This window comes from Plasmodium coatneyi, chromosome 9 (genome assembly GCF_001680005.1).
Source record: "Plasmodium coatneyi strain Hackeri chromosome 9, complete sequence".
Classification (NCBI taxonomy): Eukaryota; Apicomplexa; class Aconoidasida; order Haemosporida; family Plasmodiidae; genus Plasmodium; species Plasmodium coatneyi.
Window position 1 is genome coordinate 1,221,217 of NC_033564.1, and position 19,466 is coordinate 1,240,682.

General features: G+C 43.3%; 5 protein-coding genes across 5 annotated transcripts; 2 read left to right on the forward strand and 3 right to left on the reverse strand.

Moving 5' to 3' along the window:
- Positions 1–380: 380 nt before the first annotated feature.
- PCOAH_00025710 (Uncharacterized protein) lies at positions 381–1,846 on the reverse strand (the record flags this gene model as incomplete). Its single annotated transcript, XM_020059376.1, has 3 exons — positions 381–851; positions 940–1,512; positions 1,730–1,846. Coding segments are annotated over 3 exons (1,161 nt in total), but the record flags the coding sequence as incomplete, so codon positions are not given.
- Positions 1,847–6,067: 4,221 nt separating this feature from the next.
- On the forward strand, positions 6,068–8,025 carry PCOAH_00025720 (Uncharacterized protein; the record flags this gene model as incomplete). Its single annotated transcript, XM_020059377.1, has 3 exons — positions 6,068–7,633; positions 7,733–7,827; positions 7,929–8,025. The coding sequence occupies 3 exons, from the start codon at positions 6,068–6,070 to the stop codon at positions 8,023–8,025; spliced, it is 1,758 nt and encodes a 585-aa protein (XP_019914730.1).
- A 1,853-nt stretch (positions 8,026–9,878) lies between these two features.
- PCOAH_00025730 (LSM domain containing protein) lies at positions 9,879–10,636 on the reverse strand (the record flags this gene model as incomplete). The annotated part of the gene is made up of 3 exons (XM_020059378.1): positions 9,879–10,129; positions 10,283–10,384; positions 10,540–10,636. The coding sequence occupies 3 exons, from the start codon at positions 10,634–10,636 to the stop codon at positions 9,879–9,881; spliced, it is 450 nt and encodes a 149-aa protein (XP_019914866.1).
- Positions 10,637–11,713: 1,077 nt separating this feature from the next.
- Positions 11,714–13,351, forward strand: PCOAH_00025740 (Pyruvate dehydrogenase E1 component alpha subunit; the record flags this gene model as incomplete). The annotated part of the gene is made up of 1 exon (XM_020059379.1): positions 11,714–13,351. The coding sequence occupies one exon, from the start codon at positions 11,714–11,716 to the stop codon at positions 13,349–13,351; it is 1,638 nt and encodes a 545-aa protein (XP_019914944.1).
- A 1,214-nt stretch (positions 13,352–14,565) lies between these two features.
- Positions 14,566–15,915, reverse strand: PCOAH_00025750 (Ethanolamine kinase; the record flags this gene model as incomplete). The annotated part of the gene is made up of 1 exon (XM_020059380.1): positions 14,566–15,915. One exon carries the CDS (start codon positions 15,913–15,915, stop codon positions 14,566–14,568), a length of 1,350 nt encoding a protein of 449 aa, XP_019915077.1.
- Between the last annotated feature and the right edge of the window lie 3,551 nt (positions 15,916–19,466).

Sequence of the window (19,466 nt, forward strand, 5' to 3'; positions counted from 1 at the left end):
ATGGGTTGTTCCCTTTTTCAAATTTGTTTCGCAAATTATGACTTAACATTGGTGACTGCATATAATATATGTAGTTGTTACAAGGCCCCGGTGCGTCAGCTTTTTTACAAAGACGATGTGTACAGTGGTGTCACTTTGCGGGAAATAAACTGATGGAAATTTTTTTTTTCTTTTCCTTTTAGCCAAATGAAGGACACATATTTTGGCCCTATATGGCGCGCTAAAAGGGGTGTTGCGTAGAGGGCGCACCCGTTCATATACGCACATGCATGAGTAAACCCATCAGTGCATCTATACATCCAAACATCATGTGTGCATCTATACACGCACGTGAGTGTCTGGGCACCTGAACCCATGGTGAGACGCTGCGCGTTCTGGAGCTATCCCTTCCGAAACCGTTGTAATCTCAATTTGTGGAGCTCGGACAATTCATTATTTATTTTGTTATACTCCACTGCGTTTTCTCTACCCTCGGTTGTTGGTTCTTCAGTTGTTTTTAGAAAACCTTCAGGGCTGCCACGATCTTTATCTTTGCTATCTACCGCAGGGGTTTCCCCTTCCCCAGGTGTTGTTCCTTTTAAAGTGTTACAAGATGCATTCGCATGGACGACGCTGCACGTGCTGTTGTTATTTTCCCCTTCAGTTGGGATTACCTCACTGCGAAGTTCAAACGGAGGAGCGCCTTTAGTAACTGTCCCTGCATCTCCCTCATTTTTAGAAACCATCATTTCGATAAATTCGTACAACTGTGATTGGGCACATATTGGGTCCTGGAAGTTTTTGATGTTCCACACTTTTATCTTTCGTCCGGTTCTTTTGCAGAGAGCGCAGATGTGCGGCAGCTTCGTCACCTGCGTGGGTTCAAGTATACGTGCACAGTAGATGTACTAAACTGCTCAGATATACTTGCACATATGTATGTGTGTCTCCCTGTCTTACCTTGTAGGTGCTGGTGAAGACCAGTGCATCCTGGTCGTGCTCATGGCGCAACCAAAAAATGAAAAAGTCCTTTATTATGTCCTGCACCATTTCGTTGTTCCAAATATCCCTGTTCAACTTTAAGGAGTCGAATTCAGAATCCTGAATGCTCACAAGGATGTACTTATTTTCCGCTTTTGCCTTTTTACGCACCTCTTCCAAAGACAGCGAACAAATGAGAGAAGTGGGTGCAGAAAACAGCTTCCCAAATGTGTCCCCTAATTCCATTTCTTTTTTTTTTTTTTCATTCTTGTTCTTTGTATTAATGTGCAAAAAATTAGAATAATCCATGTCATTAATTAACGCTTGGCTAAAATGTTTATCCGGCTCTCTAACGCTGTCGTCACACTGGGTGCTGCAACTTTCTTCCACTGGATCTTCTTTGTGGTGACTTATTGCTTGTCCGATGTGTCCATCTGTTAGTGTGCCTTGTGGGGACCCCGTTGGGCCCCCGGCCTGTCCTCCCTGCGGAGGGGGCCCTCCGTTTATTTCGTAGTACAGCTGTAGAGCATCGTTGCAGTTTCCGTTGCACATCTGGGGGGGAAATGCGATATATATGGAAAGCGTGCTGACGGTGCCAAAAAGTAGTTAAGTCAGGTCAGCAGAGGAGACACATGAAGTAAAAGCGCGTCGATGAAGAGGCGTCACAGAAAGGGGAACGGGACAGCAAAACAAGAATACGTAAATGGGGAAGGATAGCCACCATGGGGGGGCCATCCCCCCGTAACTCTTTCCCTCTTTATGATCCTACTTCCAAGTAGTAGAGGGCCATGTCCTCCGTTGCATCCTCTGTCCTAATTAAAAAAATGTAGAAGGCATTGTTATGTGAGTTCGCCGTGCTGTTTGGCTGGTCATGCAATATCCATAGCTACGACGTGGTCAGGAGGTGCACTGGGTTGCCCGACACGCGCACATGATTGGATACATGTATGTGTGTGCCCCTTTACCAATATGCATGAGGAATTCTTCAATCTCCCGTTTGCCCGTCATTTGGGGGGTTGACATTTTGTAGGGCGCCCTAAAAAGCGGCAAAGTGGGCTATAGGCAAGCGCCTCCTATGGGTAGAACTTCCTGGAAGGCACATACATATGTGCGCTGGGTAAGTACGTTCACGCGCCGATGCGCTTATAGGTATGTGTGTATTTGCTCATTTAACAGCGTGTGTCGACGTGCGGCGGCGCGCTTTCCCCGCCCGATCATTTCAGAACTCCTTTTTTTGTCAGTCTCCTTCCCAGCGCGCTTCACCATAGGGGCATTTCACCCAGCTGATTTTCGCGCGAACGGGGAACCCTTTAGACATACGCAAAAATACTGCTTCCCCTTTTTTTGCATTTTTTGTGCGCCCGCGCAGTGTGCAATCCTAAGCGGGCATAATGAGCACAAACCAGCTTACGCGAATATTATCGGGCATGGCAGCATGAGGGCCATACACAAAATATGCGCCATTGCGACATTACGACGTGCACAGGTGTATGTTCACAGTTAGTCTATTCAGCATCCACGTAGCTGTTTCTTCACACATGTGGGCGCCTCCCCCCCGCAGGGCTGCGTTTCCCCGCGTATGCACCCTGCACAATTGGCTATTTGTACGTACAGGTGCATATATGGGAAAATCCCGCACCCTGAACAAACTTCGCACGTCTTTTAAAAGGATGCGGAGTAGGCGAAAAAACGGAAAAGCGAAATATAAATTTTCAGCTTAATTTCCAACCGTAATGCTAAATAACCCGGCGGATGTCCCACCTTGCAATTAGCGGCTTCCCCCCATTTTCCAGTTCTGTCCCCACGGGTAATGTCCTTTTTTTTTTTTTTTTTTCGAAATTTGCCACCTCACATTTGTACTTCCATTTTGCGCAAAGGGCTAGTCCCGTGTGTCTGTGCGGCCTGTGTAACGGTCATTTGGGAATTTGACCGACTGGCCAACTGGCTAACTCGCCGCTGGGGCCGCCTCCAAAATGTAAAAAAATAAAATGCATTTGTAATGAGCGATTCGCCAAATGGATCTAATCTGACTGCACGGCGGGGAGCACTGCCGAATTTTTTTTTTTCCCATTTAAAGAAAGTACAGAATTTTTTCCTCATTATGCGGGCAGGCAGCGCTAAAGCGAACGTATTTTTTACACCATCTTGGGAACCACAATGAAATGTGCCTTTGGCGTTTCTCCCAAGTTTGGATCACCTCAACATCGCGCAAATGTAGAGGAGAGTTGACAGAACAACCTGGTTGTTGGCATACGTAAGCCTGCCACACGGGGATGCCCACAAATATGTGTACGTGCAGATATGCAGTATACCTATATACGCATACACAACTGCAAAACCATGTCGTGTAGGCAGATGGTTAACTGATGAGGGGCAAAAACCTCACGACGTTATAAAGTGTGCACACCTGTGGTGAGAGCTTTACACGGTTGCATCTTCTCCCCACCTATTAGATTATCTCTTTAGCTGTGTGTTCGTACAGCACGGAACGTTTTCACAAGGTCGGGCAGAGGCATTATATATGCATATAAACGTATAACCCTTTTTTTTTGCAGTTGTTACACCCCCTACTCTGCCTACGATTGGCATGGCGATCACCCCTGAGAAAGATCATACCGAATTGGTGACCCAATTTTACGCGAAAGTAGCATCCTCATCCACTTGAAAAAGCATATATGCCAAATGAAGGATAAGTTTTCCGTTCGTAATCACAGAAGAGGAGGAAAAGGAATTTTTTTTAAAGTAGTGTTTTCAACTTGAACTGGGAAAGGAATATGCATGATACATATATATAACATAGGCGCTTTCGCCATTTAGGGAGCTACATAAAATTAACTTGTAGCATCATTGTTACCATCATTATATGAGGGAACGTGACTTCCCAGGGAACTTTGCATCCACATAAAAGTGAGTAATTTGAGTTACGACAAAGGTAGAGGTAGAGGTAGAGGCAGAGGCATGCTTAAGATTGCGCCGTGTTCTGTTTTGCTTAGGCAGCGCATGGGGGTTTTCCTTTCCTTCCCTTTGGCACTTTTTTTTTTTTTTTTTTTCCCCTTTGCATGTAAAGCATTGTAAGAGGTGAATTTATTTTTGCCTGAACAATAATAATAATGCGCTTGAAAAGTGAAAAAAAAAGAAAAAAAAAAAAAAAAAAAAATTTTAAATTGTAAAAAAATCCATTTGCATTGGTGCCACAACTCATTCTTTGCATATAACAGTATTTTATTCTTAAGAGCAGATAAAAGCAATTCCAGTAATTCCCTTCATTTGCAACAATTCCTTTTATGTATAATTTAATCTTATTATTCCATTCTTTCCACTTGACGTAACTCATTTTTAACAGAGATATGCATTATCTGTTCATCACAGTTTACTCATCATATGCATATTAGGAGAGCATACCGTTTCTTTTTTCTCTGTAGCCAGTATATACATCTTTTCCATATTGGCACATTTTGCAAAAATATACAATTTTTTCGCAGTTGTGATCTGTACTAGTGTACATTTGTGCTATTGTGCAAACGAGTTAATCATTTAACCCAAGCTGATAAGAATTGGGCGCAGGGGGGTAGCTAGCCCATTCCAGTTTAATCCAACTTTTAAGCGCTATATGTATTTTTTTTTTTTTAACGAAAACCGTATGGTGTTGCATACATACGGAGTTGTACAATATAGCCGTTGAAAGAGGAATACGATCTTTTTTTTTCCCCCACACCGTTTGTAGTCACCCATTTTTTCACTTCCTTTTTATTTTAATTTATGATAAACATGAGTGTGTCAAGTACGATTAAATCTATTTGTCATTTTAAAGTTAAGTTAATTTGACGCGAATCGTCAAATTGGCAAAGCGGAAGAGAAGTCGCCATACAAGGTGGCGTCTCCCCAATTTGTGAATTTACAACACGTTCCAGCGAAGTGAAGTTTGTTTTCGTGCAGTGCACTAGTGCTCCGTTGCGAAATAGGCAGTTGTGTAGCACTCAGTTCTGCGAATTTTTTTTTCAAGCCTGGCACAAGCGCGCGCAGTTTTTAATTCTGCTGTTGATTCGTAGCGAAGAGGTAGTCACATTCACACCGTCTGTCCATCCATACGCACCTCGCAGTCTCACGTTGGAGCTCCGAATTCGATGACCAACGGAGCAGCTGACATGAAAACAACGGTCAAGTCGAATAATGAGAGTATCTTCGAAAAAAAGAAAAGCTCCCTGTTGCGCCAGTGTCGTACACAACCGTCTTTCATTCATCTTCCCCTTGTCAAGAATATTCTTTTAGATATTGGCTAGCTAGCTAGCTGTCTATTTTTTTTTTTTTTTTTTTTTTAATTTTGGCTGTTTATCACGCATATGTTTTTTTAAAAATAATGTCGTGTGTTCAATTAAATAGGAGAAGAATTTCGAAGCCATGAGAAAGTGCACAGTTCGTTAGAATTGTTCTCACGTCTATAGCAACAGCTGGAGGTTGCTCGTTAGCAGGTGTGTGTAGTTACATATGCGTAGCTTCTTCTGCCTAGTTGCTTCAGAGAAGTTACTTGCGCGTGCTGTTTCAGCGTTGCCTCTTCTGCATCTGCTGCGGCACATACCTGCCTGTGCGCACGTGCGTATACACCCAGACACAGTAGGAGAATATGCACACTCAACGTAATCCCCGTTTGCATAACTTCCAAAAAAGTGATCATATAATATATAGTTCCGAAATAGTGAAGTGGACCGGGGCAACCCGAAAAAAGGGGAAGACCAAGCAGATTGGAGTTGAGCAGGATAATGATACAACTTGCCAGAAGTCTGAATGAGCACAAGAGTAAAGACGACACAGAAAAGTGAATAATTATTTTCAGAACAATCGTCAGGAGGATCGCAAAAAAGGAAAGGAGCAGATCCCTCAGGCTGCCTACGACGCACGCGAAGAAAGGGGTGAAAAGTAGCGAGACCCTATGCGCTATCGACAGAGTACACCCAGGCATATCAAACGATATAGTAGAGACACGTAAGAATAAGCAGACAAAGGAGAACGCCTTCGTAAGATTGCACAAAAAGCAAAAGAACAATCGCACCGCCAACGAATCAACGAGAGAGAGAAAAAAAGTTTTTCCAGTTTTTAATATAATGAAAAAATGAATGAGAAAAATGATAGTGAACTCCCGAGTAGCGATCATGACAATGACCTTCAGGCCGTAGGAGAAACAGGCCCAGATGGGAGCGGCAAGATGAAGGGAAGTCAGGACGTTGGAGATTCTGCGGAAAACTCGGTGGACGGGGTGAACCCTGCCTATTCGGCCGACTCGAAGGAGATAGCCCATTCCGGGCACGTCAGCACGGATGAACAGAGCGAGCGCAACGAAGGCCCGGTGCAATCGTCTTCCTTTTTTGCAAGGTGTTTGAGTAAGATAGGAAATTTTAGCAGTGCACCGTGTGAGGAGGGAAACACAGATGGTAACGCTAACGGTAACGCTAACGATAATGGCGATGGTAATGCTGATGGTAACGCTGATGGTAACGCTAATGGCAGCGTGAATGGTAGCGCGCACAGCGGCAGTGAATTGGGGTTGTTATCCAAAGGGGCAAGCAGCGAGTTCCAGACAGAGGGGACGAACATCGTGCCACAGAGCGGTGAGTTGGAGTTAGCAATAACCGCCATAGCAGCGTTTAATAAAGGAAAAGGTGAGATAAAAGCATGTAGGGGAGAAATTTACCTCACTGAGAAGGAATTTGCGCTGATATCCTACGTCCTTTCAGGCAGTGGTTTCAGATTCTCCCTTATCGATGACCCCAAGAAGAAAAAAAAGAGGGAGTTGTTAAGGCTGGATGAACTTCTACAGGAGGCCAAGAGGTGGAAGGGTGAAGGACTTACCTCGGGCCTGAAAAGGGAAGGAACCCACGAGAGGAGACAGGGGAACCTAAACTATGTGGACAACAGTGAAGATCCAAATGGTACAGGTCGCTACGATGCAGAGGATGACAACAAAGAGGAAGGAAAATTGGTAACACGCTCAGGTGGAGGAGTAGCAGCCCACTGTGATAGGAACGAACTCACTAAAAGGGAAGAATCTCCCACAGGACGGGAAACACAAAGGAGACCGAAGGACGGTTACAACCATCTCGACTCAGCTAGCGAAAAAGGAAATAAAACAAATGATCATGTAAAAAACGAACTGTTAAATGGAACCGATAATAAGGAGAGGATACAGTTATGTGAGGAAGTTTTTACTCTCCTAAGAAACACCTTTTATGACAAAATAATAAACATAGAAAATAATTTTAAAAATTTAAGCCACAAAATTGAGGAGAATAATTGTTTCTATTTCCATTGTATCCTGGATAAGCTAAAGAATGGGAAATATGAGAATATCCTTTTTATTTATAATGACGTATATCTGTACGTGAACAACTTATTGTTCCTGTCCAAACCGTCTAGCTTCATTTGGATGAAAGTGCATGAGTTGTCGACTCAAATTACTGGTTCCATTTTGGAGCTTCAACATAGGAAGGAGAAAAAGAAGAACTCCTCTTTTCAAGGTGCACAGGGCACGTCACAAGATCATGTTAATAAGGACGATGTTGATAAGGAGAAGGCTCTTTTGCATTCCCCTGAGGACACCATTGAGCAGTCCATCGAGGAGGAGGAGAAGCTGGCCTTCCAGGTACTCCTGGGCAAGTTACACCAAGACATACACTTCGAGGTGAGTTACGCTACCCCGTTGCATTTGCCGCGTCAGAAGGAGGGTTTACAATTAATTCCCTCTCACGTTTCGCTTCTTACTTTTTTCCCCCCCCCGCAGCTGTTCCGGAAATTCAAAAACAAAGCCGTGTGGAAAACCCTCGACAGCGGCGAGATCGAACTGGACGACAAACTCACCAAGGCGGACGTGTTCAGGTACAGCTGCGCGATTCGATGTAGAGGACGCTGCACGCATGAGAGTGTTTTCCCTCACACTGTTTTCATTTTCCCGCCCATTTCTTCCCCACCCCCCGCAGAGAAATGTACAACTGGTGCAAAGCGCAACTGGAGTTGAAAAGCAAGCGTAGTGATGTGTCAGAATCAGAGAGCGATTCTTCGAAGGACTCATATTAGCTGCCTTAATTTTTTTTTTTTTTCTTTTCCCCCCTTTTCCGTGCGCGACATTTGTTTCCAGATATTACAACATATTTGCCACCATCGCCTTCGAATTAGTGTTGCATCCCTGACCACAGCTTCCTGTCACAGCACCTCTCCCCTATTTTTTTTTTCCTTTTTATTTATTTTTTTTTTTTTTTGTACACCTTTCAGCGAGCATTACTCCTTCGAGTGAAAGAAAGAGCGGCTGAATTTTGAAGCATTCAGTTTATGCTTTTCTATGTGGGTGGCGTCCGTTTGACGCGCGGTCTGACTCCCTCATGCACCGTTTGGCCTTCCCAATTGTTGCTAACATTGCTAACGTTGTTATTTATTATTTATTTTTTTTTGAAATTCCTGCAGCAAGTTTTTTGAGCATTTCGCAAATTTATATTCGCCAGCTCTTTCTGTGTTTACGTCATCGCTGCAGTTTTTTGGCCTCTGCTTTTTCATTACTGCTTTTTTTTTCATTTCCCCCTTTGGCCTCGTTGGGCAATTTCGGTGCTAATTGTTTTAATGCTTCCCCTGATTTTTAAATTCACACGAACATATGTGTCTGTGTGTGTGTGTACATGTGATGATCGGCATATTTCCCTCCACCTGAATACAGCTCCCCCGCCCCCAGTTCTGTCTGTCTGCTCTAAAAAGTATTCAGCGAAGGGGAAGGGAGGGGCTTCTTGTGCATGAGCACACGGGAAGTATGTAAATCCCCTTGAAGATTTATTGGTACCCATGTGCCAAGCAGATGCTTAGACTCGTTCAAGCATGTGCACAGTTTTTCAATTTTTTTAATTTTCTCATTTTTTATTTTTTAATTTTTTCTCATTTTTTACCCCCTGCATGGGACAAAACAAGAGTTATCAATTATCGAATCTACTTTGTCTAATTCAGTTTCGGTCTAACCGAACTTGACTCAACCAGGTGCTCTGCATAGACACCATATGGTGATGTTTTTTTTTTTTTTTCTTCCCATTGTTACTCCGAGGCCAAGTAAAGGTAGCACCTACACTCAACATGTATGCTGCCCCTACGAGTGGCTACTCAGTTAATGAGTAGGGGAAGGAAAACAAAAAAAAAAAAAAAAAAGGGCCACATGAGCAACAACCCAATGGTGAAGAGAGAAAAAATTACTTATGCATAATTAGCCAAATGTCTATTTTGGGTGGAGTAAAAAGTTAAGCAGGTGAAGAGAGATGTGGTAGAAGTGGGACCCAGACAGGGCAGCTTAATACAGGATAGGGTATACCACGATCATATACAATAGAAAAAAAAAGAAAAAAACATAACAGAATATAGACAGAATAAAATAGAATGGGATAAGTTGCGTAAGAGGCGAAGGAGAAGGTGGATACACAAAAAAAAGGGGACGACGTGGTAGCGGAATGGAGATAGGCAAAGGGGGAGAAAGGTACCAGCTGCGCCTACACCGGTGAAGCAGACACGGAAAAGTTAAGCGGACTTAAAAAAATAAAAAAGGAAGAGCGCAATGGGTGGAAACCCAAAACTGACTTCCCAACTGGGACAATTCCCAAACGGAAGAAAAGACACAATCCAACACATGATAACCATCAAAATGGAGGATACTAAAATGAGGCCGCAAGTTCCTGCGTTCTGTTGTGCTCTAAGGGAAAACTCACAAATGGGGTCAAATGATGGAGGAGGTTCACCGTTTAACCCCACACAAATATAAACGTGCTAATCACCTACACAGTGCAAGCAAAATAGGTTAACAAGGATGTCATCCTAACTCCTCCTTTGAGGGTGCATGCCAAGGTAAGGGTTTCCCCCGCTCGATGGTTTATTTTTCATTTTTATTTTTCAGGTCGAATTTTTTAATTCTCAAAAACGGCGAAGTCCTGATTACCATCTGGGAGGTAGCTCAGAATTTGATTTATCGGTTTGTACTGTAGAACGACATTTTCGGGGGGCAGGGATTTTTGGCCCTTTGGTAAATCGCCTTCTAAAGTATCCTCCGGTTCATTTCCATCCTTATTTTGCTGTGAGTAGTCAAACATCTTTGCGTATTTGTCCTCGTCCACGGAGCCGAAGTAGGCAATGTTGTCACCCCTGATGATGAGGTTTCCTAAACACGCGGTGATAACAACATGGAAATGGTAACGACTACTTAGAGGTGGATACTTCACCGACATGGGGTCAGCCAATTCAGTGCAACCTCACAAGTTAAAGGGATCACACAACATATACAACGCGAAACAGATGAACGTTCCCCACTTACCAACGTAGACGTCCGAAAAGTAGTTCCTCTCGGGGACTATTATTTTCTCCACACAGTGCGTTAGAAATATGTTTCCATGTTGATCGTACGTTCTCAGTATTCCTTTAGTGGGGGGAAGGGATAAGAGGCAATTTACATGTATATGTGCATACGTGTGTATGTGGCAATGCTGAATGTTGGTGCGATAATACGTTGATCGGTGCACTGCATCGGTGCGAAGAACAAATCAGCGCAGTTATTGTCCTCCCCAGGCTAACCTAGATAGAGTTTGTTGTCCCTTGAGGAAATGAAAATGTAGGTATCAATATCTTCCTCGAAGGTGCTGAGCCATAGGGGCATAGACGGCTGTTCCATTTGGCCTCGAGCCTCTGGCCTTTCCACTGAGACCGTGGTGGTGCCCGGGAATTCTGAACAGGCGAAGCGCATGCGTAAATAAACGTGTACTGTTACGGGCGGGCAATAAGTCCCGTCCTCGTTGTGACCTACGCCGTTGTTATAAACTATTTGCAGGGAGGTATTCCCCCGTTGTGCTTCACTTGGTAAGTCACCACGTCGCTCTTCCCCTGTGATACCAGTTAAGCAGAACTAGTTTCCTTCAAACAGGCACCTCTCTAGGGGGGAAGAAACGTTATCAAAAGAATGTAGGGGAAAAAAAAACTTCACGCTACAGAGAGTCACTCTTACATGCGCGAAACAGAATTACTTTAAAATGACGCAAAAGGGAAACACTGAAGGGCTATCCCGAAGGAAGAGCATTCACTTGTTTACTTTGTATAGGTTTATTTAATTTTTTTTTTTTTCCTTTAAATATGCAAAAAAAAAAAAAAAAAATAAATATTCCCTCTTTTTTTTAATTTTTTATTTCTTTATTTTTTTCCCCCTTTGACAGTGCAGCAACGGTTTACACTGCGCTCTCTGCATAGGAAAAAAAAAAAAAAAAAAAAAAACGGAAAAGGCACGGCAACCGCATGCAGTGAAATGTCAAGATGGCGTAGCAAAAAGGCAGAGAGTAACCCAAACGCACATTCCACATGTCCCACTGGGTAAGTATTTTCCTTCCTTTGCCTATTTTTTTTTTTTTTTTTTTCTCACTCCAATGACGTGGAGATCGTCTGATTGTGTTGCTTTATCTTATGTGGAAGCCTTTCAGCTGAAGATTCCTTGGCAACGTTGCCAGATTTTTGCGTGCAGGTGACAACGTGGAAAATTGCATACACGCATTTTTTTTCCCCTCCCGTTGCAAGATCAACGCAGTGTCCTATGAATTAATTTTGCTGCTACGTGGAGGCATACCCAAGTGGCAGTTTGAATTTTTTTTTTTTTTTTTTTTTATTTGCCCGGTGGTTGCACATTTTGTCGTTTCCTGTTCAGGCTAGGGTGGAAAAGCAGGGACGTACGGACAACGTATGGACGAAGAGCTAACGCGGAACGATGAAGGCCGAAGTGTGCTTCTTCCTCTTGGCACTTATCCTGAGGGGGGAGCACATCCGAGCTGTATACATGCAGAGGAAGCCCAACAAAGTCCTATTTCTGAATTACGCGTCCGCAAAGAATGGTGCAAGCGCTTGGAGTGTGACCGTCGACGGGAAAAAAGGGGATGCACACCAGAGGACGATGAAGGCCCATGTGGTGGGGTCAAAAAAGGTGGACGAGCCAGTGGTGAAGACATTTCAACTCGACGAGAGGAACACTAGGGTAGGACCCTATAGTAAAAAAGAAAACAATGTAGACGTTGCAGGAGCCAAGGAATGCCTCCCCAATTGGGACAACCAAGCCAAGTACAATGTTTACCTGCCAGACAACAACCTGGAGGATTACCTCGCCGACGTGAAGATCAGCAAAGACGAAATAACCATGCTCTATGAGGATATGCATCTGGGAAGGATGTTTGAAAATCTGGTTGCAAAACTGTACTATAGTAAAAGGATAAACGGGTTCGTGCATCTGTACAATGGACAAGAAGCCATCAGTTCAGGAATTATAAAAAATTTGCTACCCTCTGATTTTGTCACCAGCACGTATAGAGACCATGTGCATGCCATTAGCAAAAATGTTCCTCCAAGGAAGGTGCTTAATGAGTTGTATGGGAATTACTATGGAAGCACTAACAGAGGCAAAGGTGGATCTATGCATATTTACAGTAAAAGTGAAAACTTCATTGGGGGGTTCGGCTTCATCGGAGAACAGATTCCCATCGCCGTCGGTTTGGCCTACAGCATTTTGTACAAGCGGGAGTTCCCCCTGAGGGGGAATGTTTCACCAAATGGGGGTGTTTCACCAAGTAGTATTTCCTCACCACGTGAAGATACCAACGTGGTGGTCTGCTTCCTCGGTGACGGGACGGCCAACATCGGACAGTTCTTCGAGTCACTAAACCTAGCGGCCACGTATAACCTTCCAATCCTGTTCGTCATAGAAAACAACAACTGGGCGATAGGAATGGAGGGTTCAAGGAGCTCCACAGATGATCTGCAAAACAACTACGCTAAAGGAAGGGCATTCAAAATAGACACATACAAAGTGGATGGAAACGATGCCATAGGAATATACAAATTAGCAAAAAAAAAGATCAACCAAATGAGAAGGAGAGAATGTGGACCCGTACTCATCGAAGCAATCACCTACCGTGCGAAAGGACACTCCCTTGCAGATCCAGACGAATTGCGCATACAGGAAGAAAAAGCATCATGGAGGAAGAGAGATCCAATTGTACATTTGGCTAGCTACATGAAAAAAAAAAATATCGTTGACGAATCATTTTTTGAAGAAATTAAAAAAAAAACGAAAAATATTTTGTTGGAAGCTGAAATGGACGCTGAGCAGAACCAGAAGAAGAGCCAAAGCGTTAACATCCCCCAACTGTTGCGGGAAAATATTTACGCCCCTTCCGAGAGGGTACCTATCAAGGATGATTACAACCAGTATGCGAAATATGACCACCTCAGTGATTCGGACCTGGGTGAGTATTACGAGGCACTTCGAAAAGAGGTGGACAGAAAGCTGCACAACAGAAAGCCGGACCCCTCTGAGCACTTTGCGCGCAAGGACCTCCCCCTGGTCATCGACTAGTGCAAGCTGTAGAATCGCTATAGCGGTGTGCAGACGTGGCTTCCCATGGAATAATTTCCAACCCGTCTGCACCTTCAGTACGTGTTATCCCAGGAGTAGTAACCCACACAGAAGTGAATCCCGACAAGTGAATTATTCATTCCTTCCATGGACAATACGTTCTGATGCCACCATGTCATTATTACATTATGTCATTAATTATATCACTTGCACGTTTTTATTTTATTTTTTTTTTTATTTTATTTTTTCCTTGCCAGATCAGGAGGTAGAAAAAAAAAAAAAAATGCAATCAAAAGGCAGACCTCTTCACGTGGTAAAGGGAAAAAATTAAAAACATCAACTCTGATGTGGACTCTGCTTCTCCTGGTTGAATAAATAGCGTTTGAATTGGAATTATGGCCAAATGAAGGGTAAAAAAAAAAAAAAAAAAAAAAAAGAAGAAGCCAAACGTAGCGGTGGTTAAGCGGCAGGACGGGGAGCAACCACCAAACGGGTAAATAAATGTGTATCTCTACGCACCGCTTAACGATAGGAGCATCAATTCACACTGAGCGGCACGAAACATTGCCATCAACATTGCCATAAAATAGACTGTGCAAAAATTAAGAGGAATAAAAAATGGCAGAGACTGGAAATGTCCACCGGTAAAGAGAGAGAGCAAATGGATTTATTACCCACTACTACTCCCTCCCCTATTTCGCATTCATTAGTGCAGATCCGTGGGGGGAAAGTTCATTACCTCATCTGACAATGACCCCAATGCTTCTCATCTGTCCGTGCAAAGTACCTGTCCCCTCAACACACTAGACGGTTCGCACCATTCTACATTTCTACGTTTATCCAAAAAAGAGGGGATCTCTCGTAAGGGTGTACCTCTCTCTTGCATGGAAAAAGAATTATGGGTTTTCCCTCCCGGGAAAAATGAATAAGAAAAGTGATCTCGCCAAAAAGAACTCCATAAATGAAGGTTCCAAAAATACGGTCTCCATAAAAGGGCCATCCTCTAAATTGGACTCTTGCACAAACGTGTGAATTTGCTACGCGTCTTCCACGGCTTCCACTCTTGAGTTCGCTCGCATCTCATTTGGTAACTCTCTTAACGGTATTGCTAGGGCGTGGTAACGGGTGAATATCTGTGAAGGCATTTCTAGGAGGGTAGTTCTGCATTGTGTGTGGTAATTACGGCCACGTTGGGTGCGCCATATGTTGCTTCATTACTCCTCCTTTTTGGACACCTTGGATCTGAAAATGGGCAGACAGGATGCAGTAAGGCGAGTCATGCCGTAGTTCATGAAGTCAAAGTCAATGGACGAGTGCATGCCTTGGAGGAGGGACCACAGACCCCAGTTGATATGCGAGCAGACGTAAAACGGTTGTACTTCCTTAATCAGCTGATTAATTAATTCCTCATCCTCTGTTCCTAGGTAATGTTTTATAAAATAATACTCCTCCTCCTTGGATGGAATTAAGTCCCATTCGCAGTTAAACCCAGCGTATTCGTTAAAATGGTTGGCTATGTCATAGGCACGCTCCATGGGGCAGGAGTACTCGAAGTCGATGAAGGAGATATTTTCCCCGTCGTTCGCAGGGGTGGTAACACCATCATTGTTCCCGTTGTAAGGATCACCAAGCGAGTCAACCGTTTCCACCGTGTTGATTATGTTGGAGGAAAGCAAATCACAGTGGCAAAGTACAATGGGTGAGTTTTCCGCTTTGCATAGCTTCTCCACCTCAATTATGCTATCCCGCAGCATGTCAAAGTCGATAAGTTTTAAAATATTAGCCTTAGAATCGAAGGAACAACTTTTCTTCCGTTCTTCATTCAGCAAATTAAAGTACTTCCAGATGGTGTTCCACAAGAAGGATGGTCTCGTTCCAGGGACGTTCTGCGTTACCTGCAGCTCCTTATACAAACTATCGTTCAGGTTAATGTCATGTAAAAGCTTGAGATTCCTTGCAATGAGTTTCTGAAAATTTGGACTTTTTATGTCCTCCCTGGATAAGGCATAGCCATCCATGAATTCTTCAATTCTCCCGTTTGGAAAGAAGACATATATTTTTTTGGATATATTTTTATCGTACAAAATGCAGGAGATTTTCTTTTCCCTCTCCCTGTTAATAATTATATCCGTTTTTGGTCCGTAGAGTCTTATCAGGTATTGACTTTGCGTCGAGGTGTCTTTCACTTTCACTAGGATGTTTGTAATTCCACCGTTGATCATCTGAAAGTTTAGGGAATCCATTTGGTCTGCATTTATTAGATCCTTCCCATAGTGCAGCATGACGTACTTGCAGTAAATGTATAAGGTGTCTTCATTTTCAAAAACATTACTCACGTACTTTTTTAGAATCTCCTTTACTTTGGTGTTTTTGTCTTCTCCTTCCTGGATTCTAAGGTTACCCTCCGTAATTGGGTAGACACCCTGTTTATTCCTCGTCTCTGTGATTTGCGAATTCACCGACCCTGCGCTACTTTTCCTCCTCAGGGGGTAGGGCGAGGTGCTCTCCACCACGCTGTTCGATTTCTTCCCCTCCTCCGTTCGTCTCTTCTTCTGCTCTTCCATAGGAGGGGGGAAAATGCGCTTATTACGTCAGCTTGTGGGTTGAGTGTCTACGTCTGTTTCTTCCTCTCGGGATGGGGTAACGCCACGGAGACTACCACGAGTTAAATTAGCCTTCCCTCTGCAATGGCAAATAGGCAAGCCTCCTAACGAAGACAGATGCGAAGTAAATTCCCAAGTGGAGATATACTCACGAGGGGCAATCGAAATGGGCCTCTACCTTTATGTTTAAATAAACGTATTTGGAATATGTTAATGTCCCTTCCTCCTTTTGGTTCAGTGACGAAGAGATGATCGTCCTTTTTTTTCTACTTCACTGATCGGGCTGCTCTCAACTTGTATTTTAAAATATACACATGTATGCATGTGCGTGTAGATCCTCGTACACACCTGCGTAGACGCCTGTTGTGCTTTTGCACAGTGCCCGTGCGAAGGACGACTTACGTACGTACATTGGCGCTCCGCACGGGAGGAGTTGCCAAATCTTCGCAGGAACGATTCGGCCGTCACAGTTGAAGAGGATAAACGTGCAGGGGGAGCAAATTAGCAGACTGCTAAACAACTAAACAAAAGGACGAAAAACAAAAGAATAAAAAGTAAAGACTAAAGGAAATAAAAGGATTAAAACAAAAAGAAAAAACAAATCAATGGGAGTGCGAGCATATACATATCAGCCTACATAAACGTGCCGCATACTGTTGCATACACAGTTGTGATTTTTTTTTTTATGGAGATCGAAAGGATTCACCTGCAGCACCTTCCGTAGGCAGTGGTATTTACTCGGCGGGCCTTAACTCTTATTGGGTTAAGTAGTGGTACTATATAGCACATGAATAATCACACGTGGAGGGGGTGTACGAACGTACCATCATATGTGCATTCGTTCGGGCATGGGTGGATCGCAGCCACAGGCTTTCCCTTTGTGTTGGTCAAAATAACGTCGGAAAAAAAATTCACACATATAAAATAGGATGCATACAAGTACACAGCGGGGAATAGCAGCCGAGAATTGGTAAGCGCCTAACTGGGGAAACCGCTCTTCGCGCACGTACACACGGATACACGCAGAGATAACGGTCAGCACCCACAGGCGCGTATGGAGCGTCGAGTCGATTTTTGCGCGCAGCGCCAAATTGGCATCAACCGTTGGTGAGGTGGCCACTCAGGAAGTTGCTAACTCAGAGGAGAAAAACTGAACAAAGTGGAAGTCCGCTAATTTGAACTCAACACATGAACAACTCGGACGCTTGCTAAAGGCTAATTCGCCACGGAGATTGGCAGTGAAATGGCTGTTTGCGATTTTCAGAGTTTATGTCGTTGTGTTCGTTCGTTAACTGGCGGTTTTCCTGTTCGTGGCTGGGGTCAGGTCAGTGCGTTAACTTAACAGAGCAATCAACAACTTTCCTTCCAATACCTATAGGTAATTTTCTTTCTTTTCGTCCTTACTGTTTTTATTTATTTATTTTTCATACGCAGTTAAACATACGTTTGTTTATGCTCTCCCATATGCACATACAATTATGCACTGCACATAGGGATGTGTAATGAAGGCAAGGATGGGGGGGGTGATAAATTAAACGAAAGTGCTGGGATGAAAAAATATATATATATATATATATATATAACTTATTTTCTTCACTGTGTATTTTTCGATTTTGTGGGTGTGGCGTCGAACGGGGCATTTTTTTTTTTTTTTTTTTGTTGTGGAATGAAAAAAAAAAAAAAAAAAAAAATTGGAAAATGAGAGAAAAAATTGTACCGCCAGTCGTGTTGTTGTTCTTTGCTTTTTTTTTGTTTCAAATTTGTTGCTATGTTTTGATACACTTTGCTAAATTTGCTTGTTTTTGCGAATTTACTAGGGTGTGGAGGGGAAACGAAACAAAAGAACTGAATTGTGTATACCCCTATGGGGACTACACACGGTCAAAATGTCGCTATGGAAGAAGGGGGAAGCACCTGTTACAGGGACGGCCGAAAGAGACCAATAAATTAGAGAAACAGCAAAATGGCGCAACACATATTCGAACTGCGAAGGGAATAATAAAGTGTGGAAACGGATTCAACACACTGGAGGCGAATACTTTAACTGAAATTACACAAAATCTGATTTAATTTTTGTGAAGCGTCAATCGGTAATGTTTGCCAAAATTGCCACGCGCGAATATTAAAATGTCCATAAAAAAAAAAAAAAAAAATGCCAATTGCGGGTACAGCCTAGGGACGACGGACGGCGCAGGCTTCCAACCGAGGCGCGATTTACTTAAAAACGTGTGCCGCAGGTCGGACGTGCCGAAGTATGCACTGACCAGCAAGCGGGAGTACACATGGGGGAATGATGCTCGTCCTGGGTGCGGTTTGGATATCATTTGAATATTAGGGCGAGTGCATCTAGGGGGAGCAAAACGAATATGCTTTCTTATGGTATGTGTGTGTGTATGCATGTACATATATGATCATCTCTTTTTGTAACCATTTAAATGCTCTTTTACCAGGATAAGGTGTGTTTTCATCCCTACATCCACGCATTAGGTTAGCGAATTATCGGTGTGCATGCAGGAACAGATGCGCTCTCGTGCCGCGTGCATTTGCATGTTATTCTGTTTGCACGAGGTAGATGCACCACCCAGTTCCATCTGTTATAGCGCAGGAACGAAGGTAGATATACGTACTGCAGATTGTAAGGTTTACTTTTTTCTTTTTTTTCAAATGAAAAGGAAATGTTGGACGGACCGCGAGAAAAATAAGATCACACCTCTTTGCTTCTCGCCCCCGTTTGTTGGGTTTAGTTAAGAAAGGGGTGCAAATGGAGATGGGCACTTGTTCGCAAACGGGGAAGAATTAAAGAGAGCCTTAAGCTGGCGTACAGGTTCATGTTGGCTGCTATGCTGTGCCCTGTTGTTCCCCTTTTTTCTGCTTCTTCACCCCCTTGGTCATTTTAAAAGCGTTCATTTGGGTTTATTTGAGGAAAGTTTTTTAGGTACACAGAACAGTTAAATAAACATTGTAAAACGGTTATATAGGCGTTTCTGCCCTTTACACTTTTTTTTTTTTTTGGACCTTTTCAAGGTAGGTCACCTTTCACCTGTGGGAATGAATTCACACCCTTCGAATTTTACCCTAGCAGGCTGCTTTGCTGAACCTTATATTCTTGCGTGTTTTTAAGTCCCTTCCGTTTTGGAGGTGAAACATGCAAACATTTTGCTTTTGCGGTGAAGTGCCGCCCTGTCCGTTTGCGCATGCCCACAGGTGTAAATTTGTGGTGAACAAGCACATACATATATGATCTCACATACGTCTGCTATGTCGATAATCACGAAATGTACGCCTGGAGAATATGCATGTCAATTTAGTGTGGGTTCGTCACTGCTTCCTTTTCTGAATGTTTTTTCTTTTTTTTCCAATTTAAATCCTGTCATCCTTGTACGCATATATTTTTCCGTCCGAAGGATAGAGCAAATATCCAAACGGAAATATATGTATATGTACAAAGGGGAGGTAAAATTTTGGCCGTACTCTTTTTTTTTTTTTTTTTTTTTCCCCTTTTCCTCCCCCTC